The following is a 17,020-nucleotide window of genomic DNA, read 5'->3' as shown; positions in this document are numbered from 1 at the left end:
TGGAGCTCAGCTCATTGAATCTGCAGCATCCAGAATGTCACCTGTCGGGTTCCTTCACACCTCTCCTTGCTCATCTCATATTCAAAGAAACACTACGTTCCTTCCCACCACCCCTGACAAAGTGAAGCTGTCTTGTTACCCTCTCCGAATGTCTCCACCCTTACCTTCTTTGTGCTTGTACTTGTACTTTTTAAAAATAAATTTAGAGTACCCAATTAATTTTTTCCGATTAAGGGGCAATTTAGCGTGGCCAATCCACCTACCCTGCACATCTTTGGGTTGTGGGGGCGAAACCCGCGCAAACACGGGGAGAATGTGCAAACTCCACACGGACAGTGACCCAGAGCCGGGATCGAACCTGGAACCTCGGCGCCGTGAGGCAGCAGAGCGAACCCACTGTGCCACCGTGCTGCCCTCTTTGTGCTTGTACTTCTGAAGGATTGAGGAAAAGTATCAATATTGATCCATTTGCACAGCTCGTGTTACATCTCCGCTCGGAGGTGGAGAATGCTCCTGCCCATCAACTCACAATCTCACTGTGCAGGAGAGGGAGGACTAATAGAGAGGTGAACAACTCATTGCTGGTTCCAGACTGGTTTTGGCAGAAGTTTAAAAGCAAGGGGTCATCCATCCACCTCCGCTCAAATGGAGAGTTCTGCGTATCATGTTAGAATCTAAAGTGTGTGTGTGGGTGGCCGGGGTGGGGGGGGGGGGGGACATTTAGGGTGGTGGTGGGCACAATACACCGATTGAGATGGTCAAGTGAAATGTGGAACCGACAGTGAAAAATGTTATGGCGTTAAAGTGTTTGACCCAGGGGACGATATCCAATTTCTTAGCAAGGACCACTGCCAACTTTCAAATCAAAACCTCTTCAATTTGTAACACCCTCTTCATTTTAAGCAAAACCCCTTTGGGGGGCAAAGGATTAATGCAATTATCAGATTCTGCACATAGTTTTACTCGACATAATGATCTCATTTATAATCAGGTGATATGGAAAAATCTATATATATGTAGATTTCCTATGAAAATGCTCAGTGCGAGTCAGCATGTGGGGTCTTTTAGATTAATCGGGTGATTATCAACAATGTGTGCGAGATGGAGACAAGTGCTCAAGTCTCTAACCAGCAGAAAGAGAATGCATTGAAATCCATTAAATAAAAACACAAACCTGGCAGGGCCTAGAATGGGCGTCCATTCCTCGTCAGCGTCAAACATGTTGATCTTGGAATCCCTAGACCGGGGCGACATGGTAGCACAGTGGTTATTCTATTATTAAAATAAAGTATAAATTGGTAGGGACATTAGGGTTGTTTGAGCATGTGTGTGAGTGTTTTTACATTTGTTCCCACAGTGCAATGGGGAACCAGCAATCAGCAGTCCATGTCAGGTATGTATTTTATGAATTACTCTTTGTGACTGTGTACATGTTAAATATCCTGAGTCCGTGCACACTTTTTCCATTATAAATTCCAAGGTCAGCATTCATAATGGGAAGGTGACAGTGCAAGCATGTGACAGCACCGCTAACAGGACAATATAACAATAGCGTGACAGGTTTACATAGGCCGTTCCCATTGTAAGTGTGAACTTTATAACAAAAATAAGGACCGGTTGTACGGCCCTAACTTTCTCCCCTTCTGGCCCTCGTGCTGTAAGCCACTTCACCTGATTATTATCTATCATATTCCCATGTGCGCTGCCAAGGAGATTGTTAAGATGTCTTTGCCGTCTCACCAGTGTGTTTGTTTGTTGCCCGAATTTTTCCCAATATGAAATCCTGTCTCCGCATTTATAATGGAAACGGCCCATGTAAACTTGTCACCGCACAATTTCACCCTCCTGCCAGTGGAGGTGATGAACCACCACCGCTGGCAAAAAATTCTCTAATTTCAATGCGAGAACTATAAGCCTCCTGTTTCCATTATAAAAAGTGAGGCAAGAAGTTCCACTGCTGTATAAAAGGCAGCAAAAGTGTAGGACTTGTGTTCGGATGACCTGAACTAATTGATCATGTCCCTCGAGACCTGTTTCACCCGATGTCCAGGAGATTTACTATTTGGTTAGTTTGCTAATGAGCTATTTTTAATCAATTTCCATAAATTTCAGTGCCGTGGGATAGTATTGCGAGGCATGCTGGGCGGATGGAGAGAGGGCGGAGGGGTGGGGAGAGAGGTGGAGAGAGAACACTATATATGGGGTAGATGAAAGGGGTATTAGTCTGGCTTTGTTAGAACTAACCAGCTGATTGCATATCCTCGATTTCCATTGCTCTACCAGTGGTGCCCAAGCCTTCAATTGCCTGCCCGTAAGCTCTGGAGTTCCCTTGAACAAATCCTTATCTCTACCTTTCTCGTCTCTTTTAGGAAGCTCCTTAAAATCCACCTCTTTGACTGAACCTTTTGGTTATCTGTCTTAATATGTGGCTCAGAATCCTGTTTATTTTATTAAAAAGCTCCCACAAAGCACCTTGGGGGTTAAAGGTGCTACATAACTGCAGCTTGCTGCTTTGAGCATGGGGACGTTTCCATGAAGGTGTCGTGTTATTTTTCAGACTGAAACCTTAATTCGGGAAGAGGGAGGGAGAGAGAGAGAGTTCTTCTTTCTCGTGTGAAATCATGAACAGAAGCACGGCAGAGGGAATTTTTCCCTCCTCCATCTTGGGGTGAAGGTTTTCCTGTTTGTTTAAGGAATTAAAAAGCTGGCATCTGGAGCTTGTGCGCCACGTACTGGATGTCGTCTGCCTTACCACTCTCACTGTGCCAGCTCGCATTACAATCTGGTCTGCCTGTGGCTTCGGGAATGGGCAGAGTTCTGATTGTTTATTTATTTTTCTCTTTTTCTTTCTTTCTCTCTCTTTCTTTCTTTCTCTCTCTCTCTCTCTTACTCTCTCTCTCTCTTTCTCTCTCTCTCTTTTTTGCTCCCTTTCTCACTCTCTCTTTCTCACTCTCTCTTTCTCACTCTCTCTTTCTCACTCTCTCTTTCTCACTCTCTCTTTCTCACTCTCTCTCTTTCTCACTCTCTCTCTTTCTCACTCTCTCTCTTTCTCACTCTCTCTTTCTCATTCTCTTTCTCACTCTCGCTCTTTCTCACTCGCTCTTTCTCACTCGCTCTTTCTCACTCGCTCTTTCTCACTCTCTCTCTTTCTCACTCTCTCTCTTTCTCACTCTCTCTCTTTCTCACTCTCTCTCTTTCTCACTCTCTCTCTTTCTCACTCACTCTCTTTCTCACTCACTCTCTTTCTCACTCTCCCTCTTTCTCACTCTCCCTCTTTCTCACTCTCCCTCTTTCTCACTCTCCCTCTTTCTCACTCTCGCTCTTTCTCACTCGCTCTTTCTCTCTTTCTCACTCTCTTTCTATTTTTCACTCTCACTCTTTCTCACTCTCTTTCTCACTCTCACTCTCTTTCTCACTCTTTCTCACACTGACTTTCTCACTCTTTTTCTTGCTCTCTTTCTCACTCTCTCTTTCTCACTCTCTTTCTCTCACTCTCTTTCTCTCACTCTCCCTCATTCTCTCTCTCCCTCATTCTCTCTCTCTCTCCCTCGCTCTCACTTTCTCGCTCTCACTTTCTCTCTCTCGCTCTCACTTTCCCTCTCTCTTTCTGGCTCTCACTTTCTCGCTCCTCACTCTCACTTTCTCTCTTTTTCTCTTCTTTCTTATTCTCTTCTTTCTTTCTCTCTCTCTCTCTTTCTTTCTCTCTCTCTCTCTCTCTCTCTCTCTCTCTCTTTCTCTCTCCCCTCAAGTGTGGTCGTAATATTTTCTTTTCTTCTTTCTCATGTATGTCTTCCACACCTCCAGTAGCCGGAACAACAAATTCTGGCACTGGTGCTGCCATGAATTCCTTGACCTCCCTGGGAACGCTCCAGGGGCTTGCCGGAGCCACTGTTGGGTTAAATAACATTAATGCACTGGCAGGTACAGTACAACACTAGATGGAGGTGATTGGAGGGTGGGGTGGTGGAGGGTGGGCAGGGGGGGAGGGTGCATGGGGAGGTGGGTGCACAAGGAAAAGGAGTCTGTGGTTTGTACTTGGTGCACTATGCCATCTGCTGGTCAGAGGGATTCATTTCAGAAATTCGCCTTGATGTTTTCACCTGTTGTCAGCTTTCGACTGCCACGTGCGTGATGCATCATGCGAGGGGCGGTTACTTTTTTTAAATCTTCGAGGTCTGTAAGCGTTATCTCTTTGTCATTCATTCCATTCATGACATCTCCCTCTCTCTCCCAGCGGGAAAGTGTTGCCAGTTCACATTAAAAACATAAGCAATAGGATAAGGAGTAGGTGCTGCCTGCTCCCTGACCTGCTCTGCCATTTCAGTAAGATCGTGGCTGATCTGATTGTGGCCTTGACCCTACTTTCTTGCCTATTTCCCACGTACTTTGCCTGCCCTTTCGTTCCAAAATCTGTCCATCTCAGCCTGGAATAAATTCAGTGACTTGACCTCCTCTGCTCTCTGGGATGAGATTTCCAAAGGCTCACCGTCCTCCGAGAGAATAAATTCTTCCTAATCTCCGTATCCAGACACTTTATGTCCTCGAAGATCTAGGTTCCCCTCGGGGAAGGGCTGTGATTGACATATTTTTGGTCCACAAGGGAGTCGAGAGTTCTGGGGGGTGGATGGGGAAGTCACGTTGAGGCCACAATCCAATTGGCCGTGCTTTTATTGAGTGGAGCAGGCTTGAGGGGCCAAATGGCCTATTCATGCTGCGGGGTGGCACGGTGGCTCAGTGGTTAGCACTGCTGCCTCACAGCTCCAGGGATCCCGGGTTCAATTCCAGCCTCATTTCTGGCCTCGGGTGACTGTGTGGAGTTTGCACTTTCTGCCCGTGTCAGTGTGGGTTTCCTGCGGGTGCTCCGGTTTCCTCCCACAGTCCAAAGTTGTGCAGGTTAGGTGAACTGTCCATGCTAAAATTGTAACATTACAAAATATTACAAAGCAGATATATGAAGAAATTAAAAACAAATTCCTATTCCCAATTCGCCCGCATCAATTTGGCAGCAAGTTAAAGAGCAGTCAGCACTGAGAGAGGCCGAGGAAGCGGGCCATCTTGATCAGGGTCAGGACAAACCTGCACAATGCTAAGGAAAGGCCACAAGATCGAATGGAAGCTAAATAACTGTTGGCTCCTATTACACCTTTGTCAGAGGTGTAATGGGGAGGCAACTGATGAGGTTTCTTTTTAATGAATTCGGGACAAATATATTTCATTTGCTACTGTCCAAGCTCGGGCTGCATTTCAAATTGTGCTTCTGATAAATGTCGGCAAATACAAGGATTGAGTAACTGCAGAACGCAATTGGTGACAAACAGGTTGTGAACATCATCCATCCCCATTGCCACCCAGTAAGAATCCCAGCTCAGCTGCATGACGCCTGCATGCTGCATGACAATCGGTTAAAGAGCGAGAAGTCTTATTTGGAAATGTGAGAGGATAGCCCTCTTTGTCAGGAACTATTGAATGAGTGCAATTTTTTCTCTCTATTGTTGGTTTGATGTAAAGTTGCTCAAATGCTCTCAGGTATGGCGGCGCTTAACGGCGGACTCGGAGCGACCGGCTTGACGAATGGATCGGGTGGCACCATGGACGCACTGACCCAGGCTTACTCAGGGATCCAGCAGTATGCAGCCGCTGCCCTGCCCACACTGTACAGTCAGAGCCTGCTTCAGCAGCAGAGTGCTGCAGGCAGCCAGAAGGAGGGTGAGTGCTTGTTCCCCCCGCCTCTATCATCTACTTTGCTGGTTGACACTTAGATTGTAGGGTTTTCACCCAACTGGTGCAAGGCATCCAGTGAAACCAAGAGCGGATTCCAAGACACTGAAGCGTTTAATTAGGTCGGTGCTCGAAAGGGAATCATTTGCTGGGCTATGGGGAAAGGGCAGTGGAGTGGGACAAAGAACCAGCACAGGACAGGATGGGCTGAATGGCCTCGGCCTATGATTCTATAAACTGGTTTGAAGCTTCATTGCCCATCAGATACAATTGACTCCCAATGCATCCATTAATGGAGTGCTAATAAGATGGGAAAGCTGTCCGTTCACCAATGTGGTTGCCTTGGCAGCAGCTTATGGGTTAACAAACTCCCTGATTGATAACAATCTCATCCTCTTTGGTGATGTTTCAATATTAATTTTTTTTTTGTCAGATATAAAATCTGCTGCTCTTGATAATAGACCACCATTAAAATTACTGGAAAAGTGCCTGTGTGGTAATTTGAGAAAACATAATTTGGGCACAATGCAACATGAGGGGAGGCAAAATAGGCTGGGAGGGTTTGGCAATTGTTTTATGTCCCATTGGGTTCTCCATCTCATTCACCGCCACGGGAAAGAAGATCCCAAGGGGATTTATCTACAGGCAGCTGTCTGTCACCCCCCCCCCCCCCCCCCCCCCCCTGTCGGATGTCTAATTCCCCTCCTTTCCCCTCCTCCTTTCCCCTCCCCCCACCTCCCCCACCCACCCCCATCCCAACCTCCCTCCATCATTGTGTGAACCTGGTAATGACTTTTGGGAATGGAATCAACCCACATTAAATTGACAATTAAAAGTTTGGGTGTTGAATTGCAGATGAATTTTTAAAAGGTTGCTGATCACAGTTCATGGTTGTAACTTGATAATGAAAGGAATTGGTGTCAGGTTCGTAATGAATATATTCACACGAGCTAGATTCACAAAATAGTGCAATCCTGGGTGAGTCGCCAAGTTTAAGTCGCCACTTGTACAAGCCATTGGTGGGATTGCTGATCTGTCGATGGTCGTACTTGTGTTTCTCAGCTGCCTTGTCAGCTGTTTTATCCACGCCTTTTACGAATGGGACGGGCTTGACAGTTTATCCCCTTGATAGGGTTAAAGTTCAGCCCTGACCTATTGGAATTCAGCGATGAACGCGATTAGCTCCTCACCTAGATGGCTCATCCATTATTTTTCTCACGAAAGTGTCTTACAGTCACATGGGTGCAAATTGGTAATGAGCACAGTTTGCAATGGAATACATTGCTGCTTGTATTGATGTATTGGCCTCGACTGCTATTGATAAATCAGCATTGAAAGATATTGGTAATGAAAATTAAATTAGTAATGAAATTGGAACAGAAATTATTTCTATTAAAAAGTCAATGAGCAATATTAATGAGTACAGTAGGTGATTAATTCTAAACAATGCAAGTGTTAAATTGCCAATTAAAACTACTGGTATTACTTAAGGGTATTTGTATTGCATTAATAATAAATGTTACTGATGCTAAGTTGGTAATGAACATTTTTAGTAGTAAATTGGTACATAAAGCTATTAGTGTCAAGTTACTAGTGAACAGATATGTTGGTGTTAATGGTAGGCTTTAGTATTCAAAGGCTGCATAGATTTCTGTTGTGCTCCTCTCACGTACAGAAAGATGGCTCACAGCACTTTGCAGAGCAGAACCCAACACTGGGCAGCAAGCTGGAGGCACAGGTAGGGAGTAACGGCACAGTGGCAGAGAATGGTTTGTTAGAGGCCTTTACGAACAGGAAAGGGGCAGGGTAGTACAGGTGGAGAGGTTTGAGAAGAGAGTTCCAGAGAGCAGGGTCCCATAAACACTGACTATCAATAGAGCGGTGGGGACGTCGAGAAGTGGATACACCCCCCCCCCCCCCCCCCCCCCCCCCCCCGGAATAAGTAAATGGGCATTGGTAAATACATTTTAGTGCAGGAAAATGTGAGGCTATCCACTTCAGAGTTCCAAAGGATAGAACAGGGTCTTTGCTAAATGGCCAAAAACATGAGCAGTGTAGGTCCAGAGAAATGTCCATGTACATAGGTCTTCCAAAAAGATATTGGTTTGTTGGTCCATAATATCCAGAGGATTGAATACAACAGGTTAGAAGTCATGCTTCAGCTATCCAAATCCTTGTTTAGAACATAACTGGAGTTACTTTGAGCAGTTCCAGACCCCACAACTCAGAAAGGCCTTGGGAGCGAGTGCAGCATTGGTTTACCAGCAAGATACCAGCATTCCATGAAGATCAGCTACACAAACTGGGGTGGGATTCCTCGGAATTTAGAAAGCCTCATGGGTGGTTTAAGCCAAGTTTTCAAGATAGCAAAGGGAACAGATAGAAATAAGCTATCTCTGCTGGTTGGGGAATTTAGGACAGGGGTTGGGTTGTGGGGGGCGGGCAGCAGATTCTAAAAATACAGCCAGACCTTTCAGGAATGTAATGATGAAAGACTTCTCCCCACAAAGAGTGATGGAAGTTTGGGACTGTCTTTTGCAAATGGCAATTGAAACCAGATGCATTTTAATCTGTAATTGACGTATTTTTGTTGATTAAAGACATCAAGTGATACAGGGCAAAGACAGGTATTGAGGTTAGGTCACAGATCAACTGTGATTAACTGAGTGACACAAAAGACCCAATGGACTAAATGGCTCCTCCGTTTCCTGTGTTCCTCGCTAAGGTTGCGGTGGGGGTTTGGGAAAGGGTAGTTGCTTCTTGAGCAAGACTGTAGAGCGTTTTGAACACGAGGATTTCAAAATAGGTTGACTGGAAATGGGATCCGTGGTGTTTGGAGAGCAGGGCAGTAGTGCCAGTGAAATGGTGCAAGGCTGAGGGGGGGAGGTTCGACTAGCTGCTGAGAAGTAGAGAGAGTCTTTCAGCTTTTACAGATGCCAGCCAGATACATTTACCAAAATGCATGGGATCCTTAGCTTAAAATGGTTTGCCAGTAATTTTCGATGAGAATCCCTTTTCCAAAGGTAACAAATCTTTACGAGTTCCTCTGGATTCATTCTCAAACTAGCCAGCACCATGGGGATTCATGCAGAGACCCTGGCATCTCAGTCTAATCTCCTCCTCCAAGGAAAGGCCTGTGCAATGCTGAAAATCAAGGATATTGTAGAAGCTAATGAATGTTACAGCATTCCAGCAGCTTTGTATTCTGAGCATCTGACCATAATGAATAGAACTACCACTGCTCAAACCAAGGGGGCTGTTTATCCAGTGTAACAAGGGACAACCACCTATGTGGCAATCCCGAGTCTCCGTGCCATGGAAGTCAAAGGCATTTAATTGATCCCACATAGTAAAGAGGCAGCTGGAATAAGAAAGGATTAAAAAAAGTACTGGGGCTAACGTATTGGAGAGTGCTAATGATGGTTTGCTAATGGGTGACCATAATAGTGATATCCAAATATTGAAATAATTGGTGTTAGATTGTTGATGAAAGAAATTAGAGTGAATTCAAGAAAAGCTATTGTTATTGGGGTTAAATGAGTAATGATCGCTCTTGATATTTAATAATGAAGATTATCAATATTATACAATGCCAATTTAGCTGGGTCTGTTCGGTTTTTTTTCCTATAAATGTCTCCCATTGTGTCATTTTTGTTGCCACTTTAAAACTAAACAGGGTCTCAAATCAACTTCTAACTCACAGCACACACTCTATTAACCTCCAGCATCCTCAAAATAAATGGGTTGTGTGCATTGGCTAAATGCTGAGACGCTTTAATCAGTGTGTGGGATATGTTAATGCTTTGCGCACTTGGGTCAGCCAAACTCGTCACCTAATTAAAACCAATCATTCACTTGCATGAATTATTACCTGAAAGTCTCAACGTTCCCACCACTGTTTGGGAGGTTTAAGTTTAACATAAAATGAGTCGCCTTCCCCCGGCCTGTAGAAAGCTCATTACCAATGGGCAGAATCCTGTGCCCTCCCCTGTTCCTGCATTTACCCCAAATGTGTCCTTGATGGGGAGGTCCCTGAACAACCTTCCCACCCCGCTGCCAATTGAGGCTGTTAACTGAGCATTAAGATCTCGTCCTGCCCAATCAGAGAGCACACCAACCTAACCCATGCAGGGTCGCTTGCAGGCTCCGGGGGGGGGGGGGGGGGGGCTCCCAAACAGGAACTACACCCCAAAGGTCCTTGATCTGAAGGCTGCTGGCCTCTCAAGTGCGTGAGTAAAACAGGATGTAATGGGCTTGGGCTTAACCCTGTAAAAGAAGCAATGCAGCGCCCTAACCAGCTCTCCAGCCAGTGGGCGAGATCCATAAACCTCCACAGGATTTTGGCCAGTGTCGCCCTCTGATGAAGTTCTACGGATATCAGTGCTGCTCGTGAGAATCTTCTCCGGGCTGTCACCTGTATCCTACCTAGCCTGTTGTAACGGGCTCTGTAATAGAGTATTTAGCACAGTTGCTCAGATCAGCAACAAATTCACTTCCTTCTGGGTGTGGCGGTGGGGTGGCTTGGAAACCTTCCCAAGGTTGTCCGTTGTCAGAGGGGTTGAGACCAAACAGATATTCCAGCTGCCCCCCCCCCCCCCCCCCTTACTGACTCCTGCTGCCTTCTTGCAGTAAGTCTTTCGGACGAAAAGTGGCAAAACTTTCCCAGTTTGTGAAGTTTTGACTGGGAGCTGATCCTGCACCTACCTTCTTATCAGCCGGGCAATGTGGCTGCTGATGGCTTGCATTTCCAGAACTTTGTCTAGTCTAGCTTCAGAAATAAAATGCAATTTCAATATGTGGAACTTCGTTTTTGTGTTTGATTTACATTGTGTTAAATCTCATCCTCAGGCCCAGAAGGTGCAAATCTGTTTATTTACCACCTTCCCCAAGAGTTTGGAGATCAGGATATCCTACAGATGTTTATGCCGTTTGGAAATGTTGTGTCTGCTAAAGTCTTCATTGATAAACAGACCAATCTTAGCAAGTGCTTTGGTAAGAATGTGTGAATGGGTTTCACCTAGTCCCAAAAATGAGGTCTGGGTTGGTGTCTGATATTCTGATCATGTGTACACACATGCTGTATTGGCCCATAAAGTGGATCCATTAATTACAACTAAAGCTGGAATGTTTTGCATAATGCTCCTGCTAATGATTGTGGAAGAACTCATTGTTACAGACCAAGTGGCCACATGTTTCATTCTGTTGTGTTTTGAGTTACCTTCTCAGCTAGCAATGGTAGACAGCTCCCAATGCCCTGAGCTCCCCTCGGTTGGAGAGGGAATGTCAGCTCATGCTCTCCCCATCATGAGCCGGCAACCAAACACTGTCAATGCCAGGAGCTGTCGCACCATCCAATAACTTTGTATCCTGTCATTCTCCATGGTCATGTGTGGACAATGGCCACTTGGTGCAGGCTAACAGGGAATCAAAATTGCCCTCAACTATGGCTCAGTATTGCACTCTGATCCCTGAGCCAGAGGTTCATGGGTATAAACCGCACTCCAAAGCTTTCCGGGCCTGATGCCCCAGTGCAGAGCCGAAGAAATGCGTCTGAGACATCAATCTGAGGCTCCATCTGCCCCCCATTATGGGCCCACAGCACTATTTTCTGGAAGAGCAGAGGAATTTTTCCTCTTCTCCTGACCAATTTATATCCCTCAGTTTCCCACCTTATACTCTTTATCACATTTGCTGTTCTATGGGAGCATGTTGTACACGAATTGGCTGCCGTACTTCCTACGTTGCAACAGTGACAGCACTTTTATAAAGTACTTCAGCAGTTGTTAGGGACATCCTGGGGTCATGAAAGGTGCTCTGTAGTTGTAGGTCTGACCTCTTTCATCCCAATCAGACCTTTGAGATAATTACAGTTTAAAATGCCCGGAATTATGGTGAAGTTAAATATTTGTCCCCAGATCCTAACATGGCAATGTCGTTTGGAGCAGTTGAAGTTTCTTAACTCGGGTAGTTGTATAATGACTGGGGAGAGCCTGCCCTGATTTCTAACTCTTAGAAAGATAGAACACCAAGAAAAACGAGTGCTCCATGAAATCCTGGATTATGGGATCACGAGAGTGTGGTCGGTGTTCCACTGATGATAAGTTAAACCTTGACCTAAAACCTCATGATTTGCAGACCTTGGGCTTTTTGTAGAGTTGCCAACTGTCCCGGATTGACTATTATTTCCTAGTCACTCCTTTAATCAATCCTGGAGAAAAGCTTAGGGCCATTAATTCTTTTTTTTTTTCCCCATTTTCTTTGACCACGTGGTTTTCTAAATTTTAAAAAAATATATTCAAGGTGGGGAAGGTGGGCGGTTTTGCCTGACAGTTGACAATTATTCAGTCAGCCAATGAAGAGCGTGAACACATCTCCAATTGGCACCATGTCGGCCGAGATAATGGACATGTCACGCGGCCAGTGGCAGACATGTGGCGGTATCAGGAAGTTGGACGCGGGAGATCATGTGATGAAACATCCAGGAAAATGCTCAGCCAGAGTTGGCAGCCCCAGCATGTATGGCAAGAGTCGATGTGCCTTCAAAGTAACAAACTGTACTTGGCAACAATTTCCAGCACCATCCCGAGATAGCAGAGGTAGCTTCGTAAACGTGAAGTCTTTTTTTTTTGTTGTGAGAATGTTAAATGTTTTTCCCTTTTCTTCCCCCCCCCCCCACCCCCACTCCCGTTGCCCCTCCTCGCAGGTTTTGTAAGCTACGACAATCCAGTCTCCGCTCAAGCTGCCATCCAGGCTATGAATGGTTTTCAGATTGGAATGAAACGCTTAAAGGTTCAGCTGAAGCGATCCAAGAATGACAGCAAGCCGTACTGAGTCTAGTATGGGAGGTTAATGCTGTTACTTTAGCTTTGTTAGGGTAAGTCCCGTGAACCAGCCGTGGCTGAGGAGGATCATTGCCAATATTCATCGAGAGACAATTTTTTAACATTACACTTTCATTTCCCTCCCGGCCCCCCCCACCCACCCGTTTTCCTCCCATTCCCGTTACATTTAGTATCTTAAATCTTATTGTATTTACAGTATTTAATTTTTGCTTTGTTCCGTAAAAGAAAAATCGAATTTTGCAAAAAAAAAAAGGATGTCTTAAAAAGATTTTAAAAAATAACCGAAATGTGCAATTTAACTCAGCCACTGGTGCCAAATGGGCCCATATGATTATGGGGCACCAGATGCTTTATTAAGTTTAACGGACCCAGTTAACATAGATTAGAAAGGCACCAGCAGTTTACGGGTTAATGACGTGGTGGTCTAGTTTGAAAGTGATGCCAAGTGAAGCACTAACGTTTTCCTTTATTTTAATTTTATTTCTCTCTCTCTCTCTCTCTTCCCCCCCCCCCCCCCCCCCCCCCCTCCCCACCACCACCTCCCTCCCTCTCTCTCTCTCTCTCTCTCTCCCTCTTCCTATCTTTCTCACTTCAATGTGAATTTATCTATTAGGACGCGATCACGAGTTAGATAATCAGTTTTCTGCGATCAGATCGCATTGGTCTTTTTTTTTTGGGTAAACAAAAGCCTTTGAGATCTGTTTCTACCACCACATGGGGCTCTTTTTTTTCGGGAGGGGGCAAGGGAAGGTAAAAGAGAAGGTTAAATGGCAACATTTACTAAAGGATACATCAAATATGAAAAGAAGAAAAGCCACAGGCCTGTACATTTTATTTGTAAAAAAAGCTGCTCTATTTTTATACAAATTTTTACTGCCTCAGAAAAATGGAAGTTATTTATTAAGTACCTATAGTTAATTTATTGGATACCTGAGATAACTCATTCTCTACAATAGTTAGAGCCTGCTTTGTGATGTAGTCTTAAAAAGTACTAAGTGGGAACGAGTTTATCCTTGCAGTTAAACACACACAAATCACAACCTTGCAACATTCATGCTTCTCCTGTGTTTTGTACCTTTATTTGTGTGGTATTTCATTACTCATAGCTTCCATTACCTAGTCGAATTCGAGTTTTTTTTAATCTTGTGACTTTATTTTTCTTCGTTTGTATACCTGTTTAATTACAAATCTGTATATCTGTCCCAAAACCAATCCATCTCTTATCTCTCTTAAAGTACTGATGGATTCTTTTGGATGTTTATTTGTTGCTGTTGCTTTTTTTTTGTTTAACAGTGTTATTAAAAAAAAATGCAAATTTATGTGAATGGCTCATAGATTCTAATTACTGAGATTTGCATTGTTCTGCAACCATGAGAATGATTTTGTTCCTGCTGCGTAGATTCTGTGTAACTTTTGACTCTTCCTTGTTTTTTTTCCCCTAGACATCTTCATGCTCGTTAGTTCATCGTTTGCCTAGCATGTCCCTGTGGCGTCAAAAAAAATTTCAAAAAAAAAAAAAGCTCATCGTCCCGTCATTGTTTCTGATGTCTTTCTGACCTCACATCACACTTGGTCCTCCTACTTGACCCCTTGACCTAGTTTGACTTTTCGAGATTTTTTGCATGTGACCTCGCGTAGCTCTGAATTCTAAAGAGAACAATGTGAAAAGCGTAGCTGCATTCGTGTTAAGACTGAGAAAGAGAAAAAAAAATTATTTTAAGAAAGCAAAGCAAGAAAAAAAAAAATTATATGAGAGAGAGAAGGGAAAAAAAAACCTGTGGCGAAAATGTTTCTTTTTTTTTTCATGAAACAAACTTGAAAGTATTATACAGGGATTGGCGTTCTGGCTGGCCACTCAGAAAAGCAATAGCAATATGTGGCCAGAGTGCAGAATGTTGGTTTCTCAATGAAGCAGACTACTTCTGATCAGTTGCTGAAACTGGTCGGATATTATCAAGAGCTCTGTAATAGTTTTTACATTTTTCAGGCAGTGTAAAGTTTTGATAAGGCCATTTAAGTGGCTCACTTTCTCATCGATATATATAGAAAAGATAAAAACCACTTTTTTTGTAGACTAGTTTAAGATAATAATTAAAAGAAAAAGATGACCCATGTTTGGGGAAAGACTACCTATTTGTGTCACCTTTTGCTGAACTGATTCACACCTAGACAATCTGTGGTAAATGCACATTAAATGACCTATATTTTATACTGTTTAAATGTATTGGAGAAGATAAAAAAGCAGTAAGTGTAAACTTCGTCACGTTGGTAACTGTGTGGGTTAAGTTTTGGTGTCATCGCGATTTTTAAGGTTATCTAATTAAGTGTTTCGTAAGATGGCAGACTTTTTTTTTGGTTCACTTGACAAAAGATTCTTTTGGTGGCCAAAATAATCTTAAATCATAGAGTGAAAAGGGGAGGGAAAAGTATACAATTCCAGGACAAAAAAAGTCTTGTGCTTTCCGTGTGAAACGTTTTGATGTCCGATTTTGTTTGTTACTTTTCATTGTGAGATTAACAGTTTGATGTATTCTTTGTTCAGCAAAATGTGAGATTGGCTTTTTTTTTCTTTTGGAAAAGAAGAAAAACAGCAATTTAAATCAGTGGAATTAGTGCCAAAATTACAAAAGCAAAATAAAGGGTACTTCCTGCCTCGCGCTTAATTCTGTTATTTGTGAGACGTAATTTGATAACATGGGCATTTTGTTACTTGAGTGTTTTGTAAGAATTCTCTCATGTTTGAAAAAAATTTACGAAAAATATTATAGATTAAAACTAGAGAGAAAAAAAAGGTTTGTTAAATTGCTAAAGCTGTGGTCTTGTTGCCTGAGATTGTTCATTGTTTGTTATTTCTCTTTGTAAAAGCGCTCCATGTTTCCCAACCTCGCCATTCATAGAGATGCTGTGCAAACAACCCTCACAGAGCTTTTTTTTCTTATAGTTGTGAAATAAAAAAAATAAATAAAACATTAAAAAAAACACAAAATTAAAAAAAGCACCCCAAGGCAGGAATGTTTAGAACTGTTTTTTAAAAAAAAAATAACTAATTAATAATTAAGCAGCCTTAGCTGTGTTCTATGACTTTCTAACCATAGCAAAAGACATTTGTCATTCCTCTGTGCATGCACTCAGTATGTAATAAAGCACTAACTGTTAACAGGCCAATATTTCTCTGCTTTGAGGACTGGGAGCAGTTTGAATCAGTTCGGCTTCCATTGCCTTGGGTGTTTATTTCTGGCCTTCCCTTGCTATGAATTCATTTCCGTCACCACCAAACCCCACCCTACCTACCAACCCGTCCCCCTCCCCCCACCCCCAAATCCAACACATTGTTTCTGGGTTTTTTTTAATCTTAAAAGTAAAAAAAAAGAGGAAAAAAAGTTGTAGCTTCATTGCATTTTTTGGAAAATGTCACACAAGACAAGTGTTTCGTGCTCCTGTGATGTGAGATCTGGTGTTTGTAGACTATTATTATCATTTAGAGATTAAGATTTAAAGAAAAAAATATATAGTTTTAAGTATTTGTTTGAGAAAAGCCAAAGTTAATGCAAAATGAGTGGGGGAACTGCAAGCCTATGTGAGTGCTGTAATTCTTTTTTTGGTACGTTTTGCCTCTATGTGATGGAAGTCTTTTTGAAGGGAAAAAAGTCAACACAACACAAACACACTCAAAAAAAAAAAAAAAATGTGGGCTTTCGTATTTCTACAACTTGATTGTAATTATGCATTTTGTACCAGTGGAAATTTTTTTATACTGGAAATTAAAAAATGGATATTTCTGCGCCTTACCTGTGTGTGGGCCCAGTGATGACTGATTTTGAGTTTAATTTCTAGTTGGTGCAGAGAGAAGTGGCGATTATTTCATTTTAAGAATTTACACAAAAAAACTAAAAAAGAACTTTGGCTTGCTTTCCTCATTTCTTTGCATCTGCTTAAATGTCAAGAATTTTTGTCAAAAAAATGGGTAAGTTTCTCTTCAATTATGTATTGTGCAGTTACATAAGGTATTAGGACTAGCAGTATTCATCCACGTACAGTGGGATAACTGTATTAGTTTAAAAAAAATAGGGGTTTGCTTTTTGCTGTTGAAATCCAAGTTTTTTCCTGATTCTTTGTCTTCATTGTGAACATAACTGTGGAACAGTTGGACTTATTTTTGTAGTGTATGTTATTGTGTGATGCAGTTTTTGCTTCTGTCTCAAATATTAAACCATTTTTCCTAATACTCGTCTCTCTTTGTGTACCGTTGGTGATGTTCACTGTTGTTCAGCAAACCTCACTGTTCCACGTCCTTTTTCGTTTCTTCTCTCTGTTGTGTAGACGAGACACTGCCAATCTTACCAGCTACTTCTGTTTCTTCATTTCCTATTTTAGTTCAGTATTTAACTGTTCTTGGTTCTTTCTTTCCGTTTCTCTCCTTTTTTTTGGACAAATACAGCTATTATATACTGTTACCCGAT

The 17,020-nt window shown here is 42.9% G+C and overlaps 1 protein-coding gene across 19 annotated transcripts in view; it reads left to right on the top strand.

The window, feature by feature from the left end:
- celf2 (cugbp, Elav-like family member 2) overlaps window positions 1-16,783 on the top strand; it is a 925,307-nt gene extending 908,524 nt beyond the window's left edge. For 9 of the 19 annotated variants that reach the window (XM_038811867.1, XM_038811866.1, XM_038811859.1 and 6 more), the window contains 7 exons: window positions 1,358-1,393; window positions 3,805-3,921; window positions 5,509-5,706; window positions 7,394-7,456; window positions 10,567-10,710; window positions 12,422-12,592; window positions 14,003-16,783. In XM_038811867.1, the coding sequence (XP_038667795.1) occupies window positions 1,358-1,393; window positions 3,805-3,921; window positions 5,509-5,706; window positions 7,394-7,456; window positions 10,567-10,710; window positions 12,422-12,549 (686 nt within the window). In that variant the 3' untranslated portion in view covers window positions 12,550-12,592; window positions 14,003-16,783. The remainder of the gene's footprint in view (window positions 1-1,357; window positions 1,394-3,804; window positions 3,922-5,508; window positions 5,707-7,393; window positions 7,457-10,566; window positions 10,711-12,421; window positions 12,593-14,002) is intronic. The other 10 variants (XM_038811863.1, XM_038811874.1, XM_038811872.1 and 7 more) reach the window with 7 other exon arrangements.
- Window positions 16,784-17,020: the final 237 nt, after the last annotated feature.

This window comes from Scyliorhinus canicula, chromosome 11 (assembly GCF_902713615.1).
Source record: "Scyliorhinus canicula chromosome 11, sScyCan1.1, whole genome shotgun sequence".
Lineage (NCBI taxonomy): Eukaryota > Metazoa > Chordata > Chondrichthyes > Carcharhiniformes > Scyliorhinidae > Scyliorhinus > Scyliorhinus canicula.
Note: the sequence above shows the minus strand (reverse complement) of the source record. Positions and strands in the feature narration are given on the sequence as shown.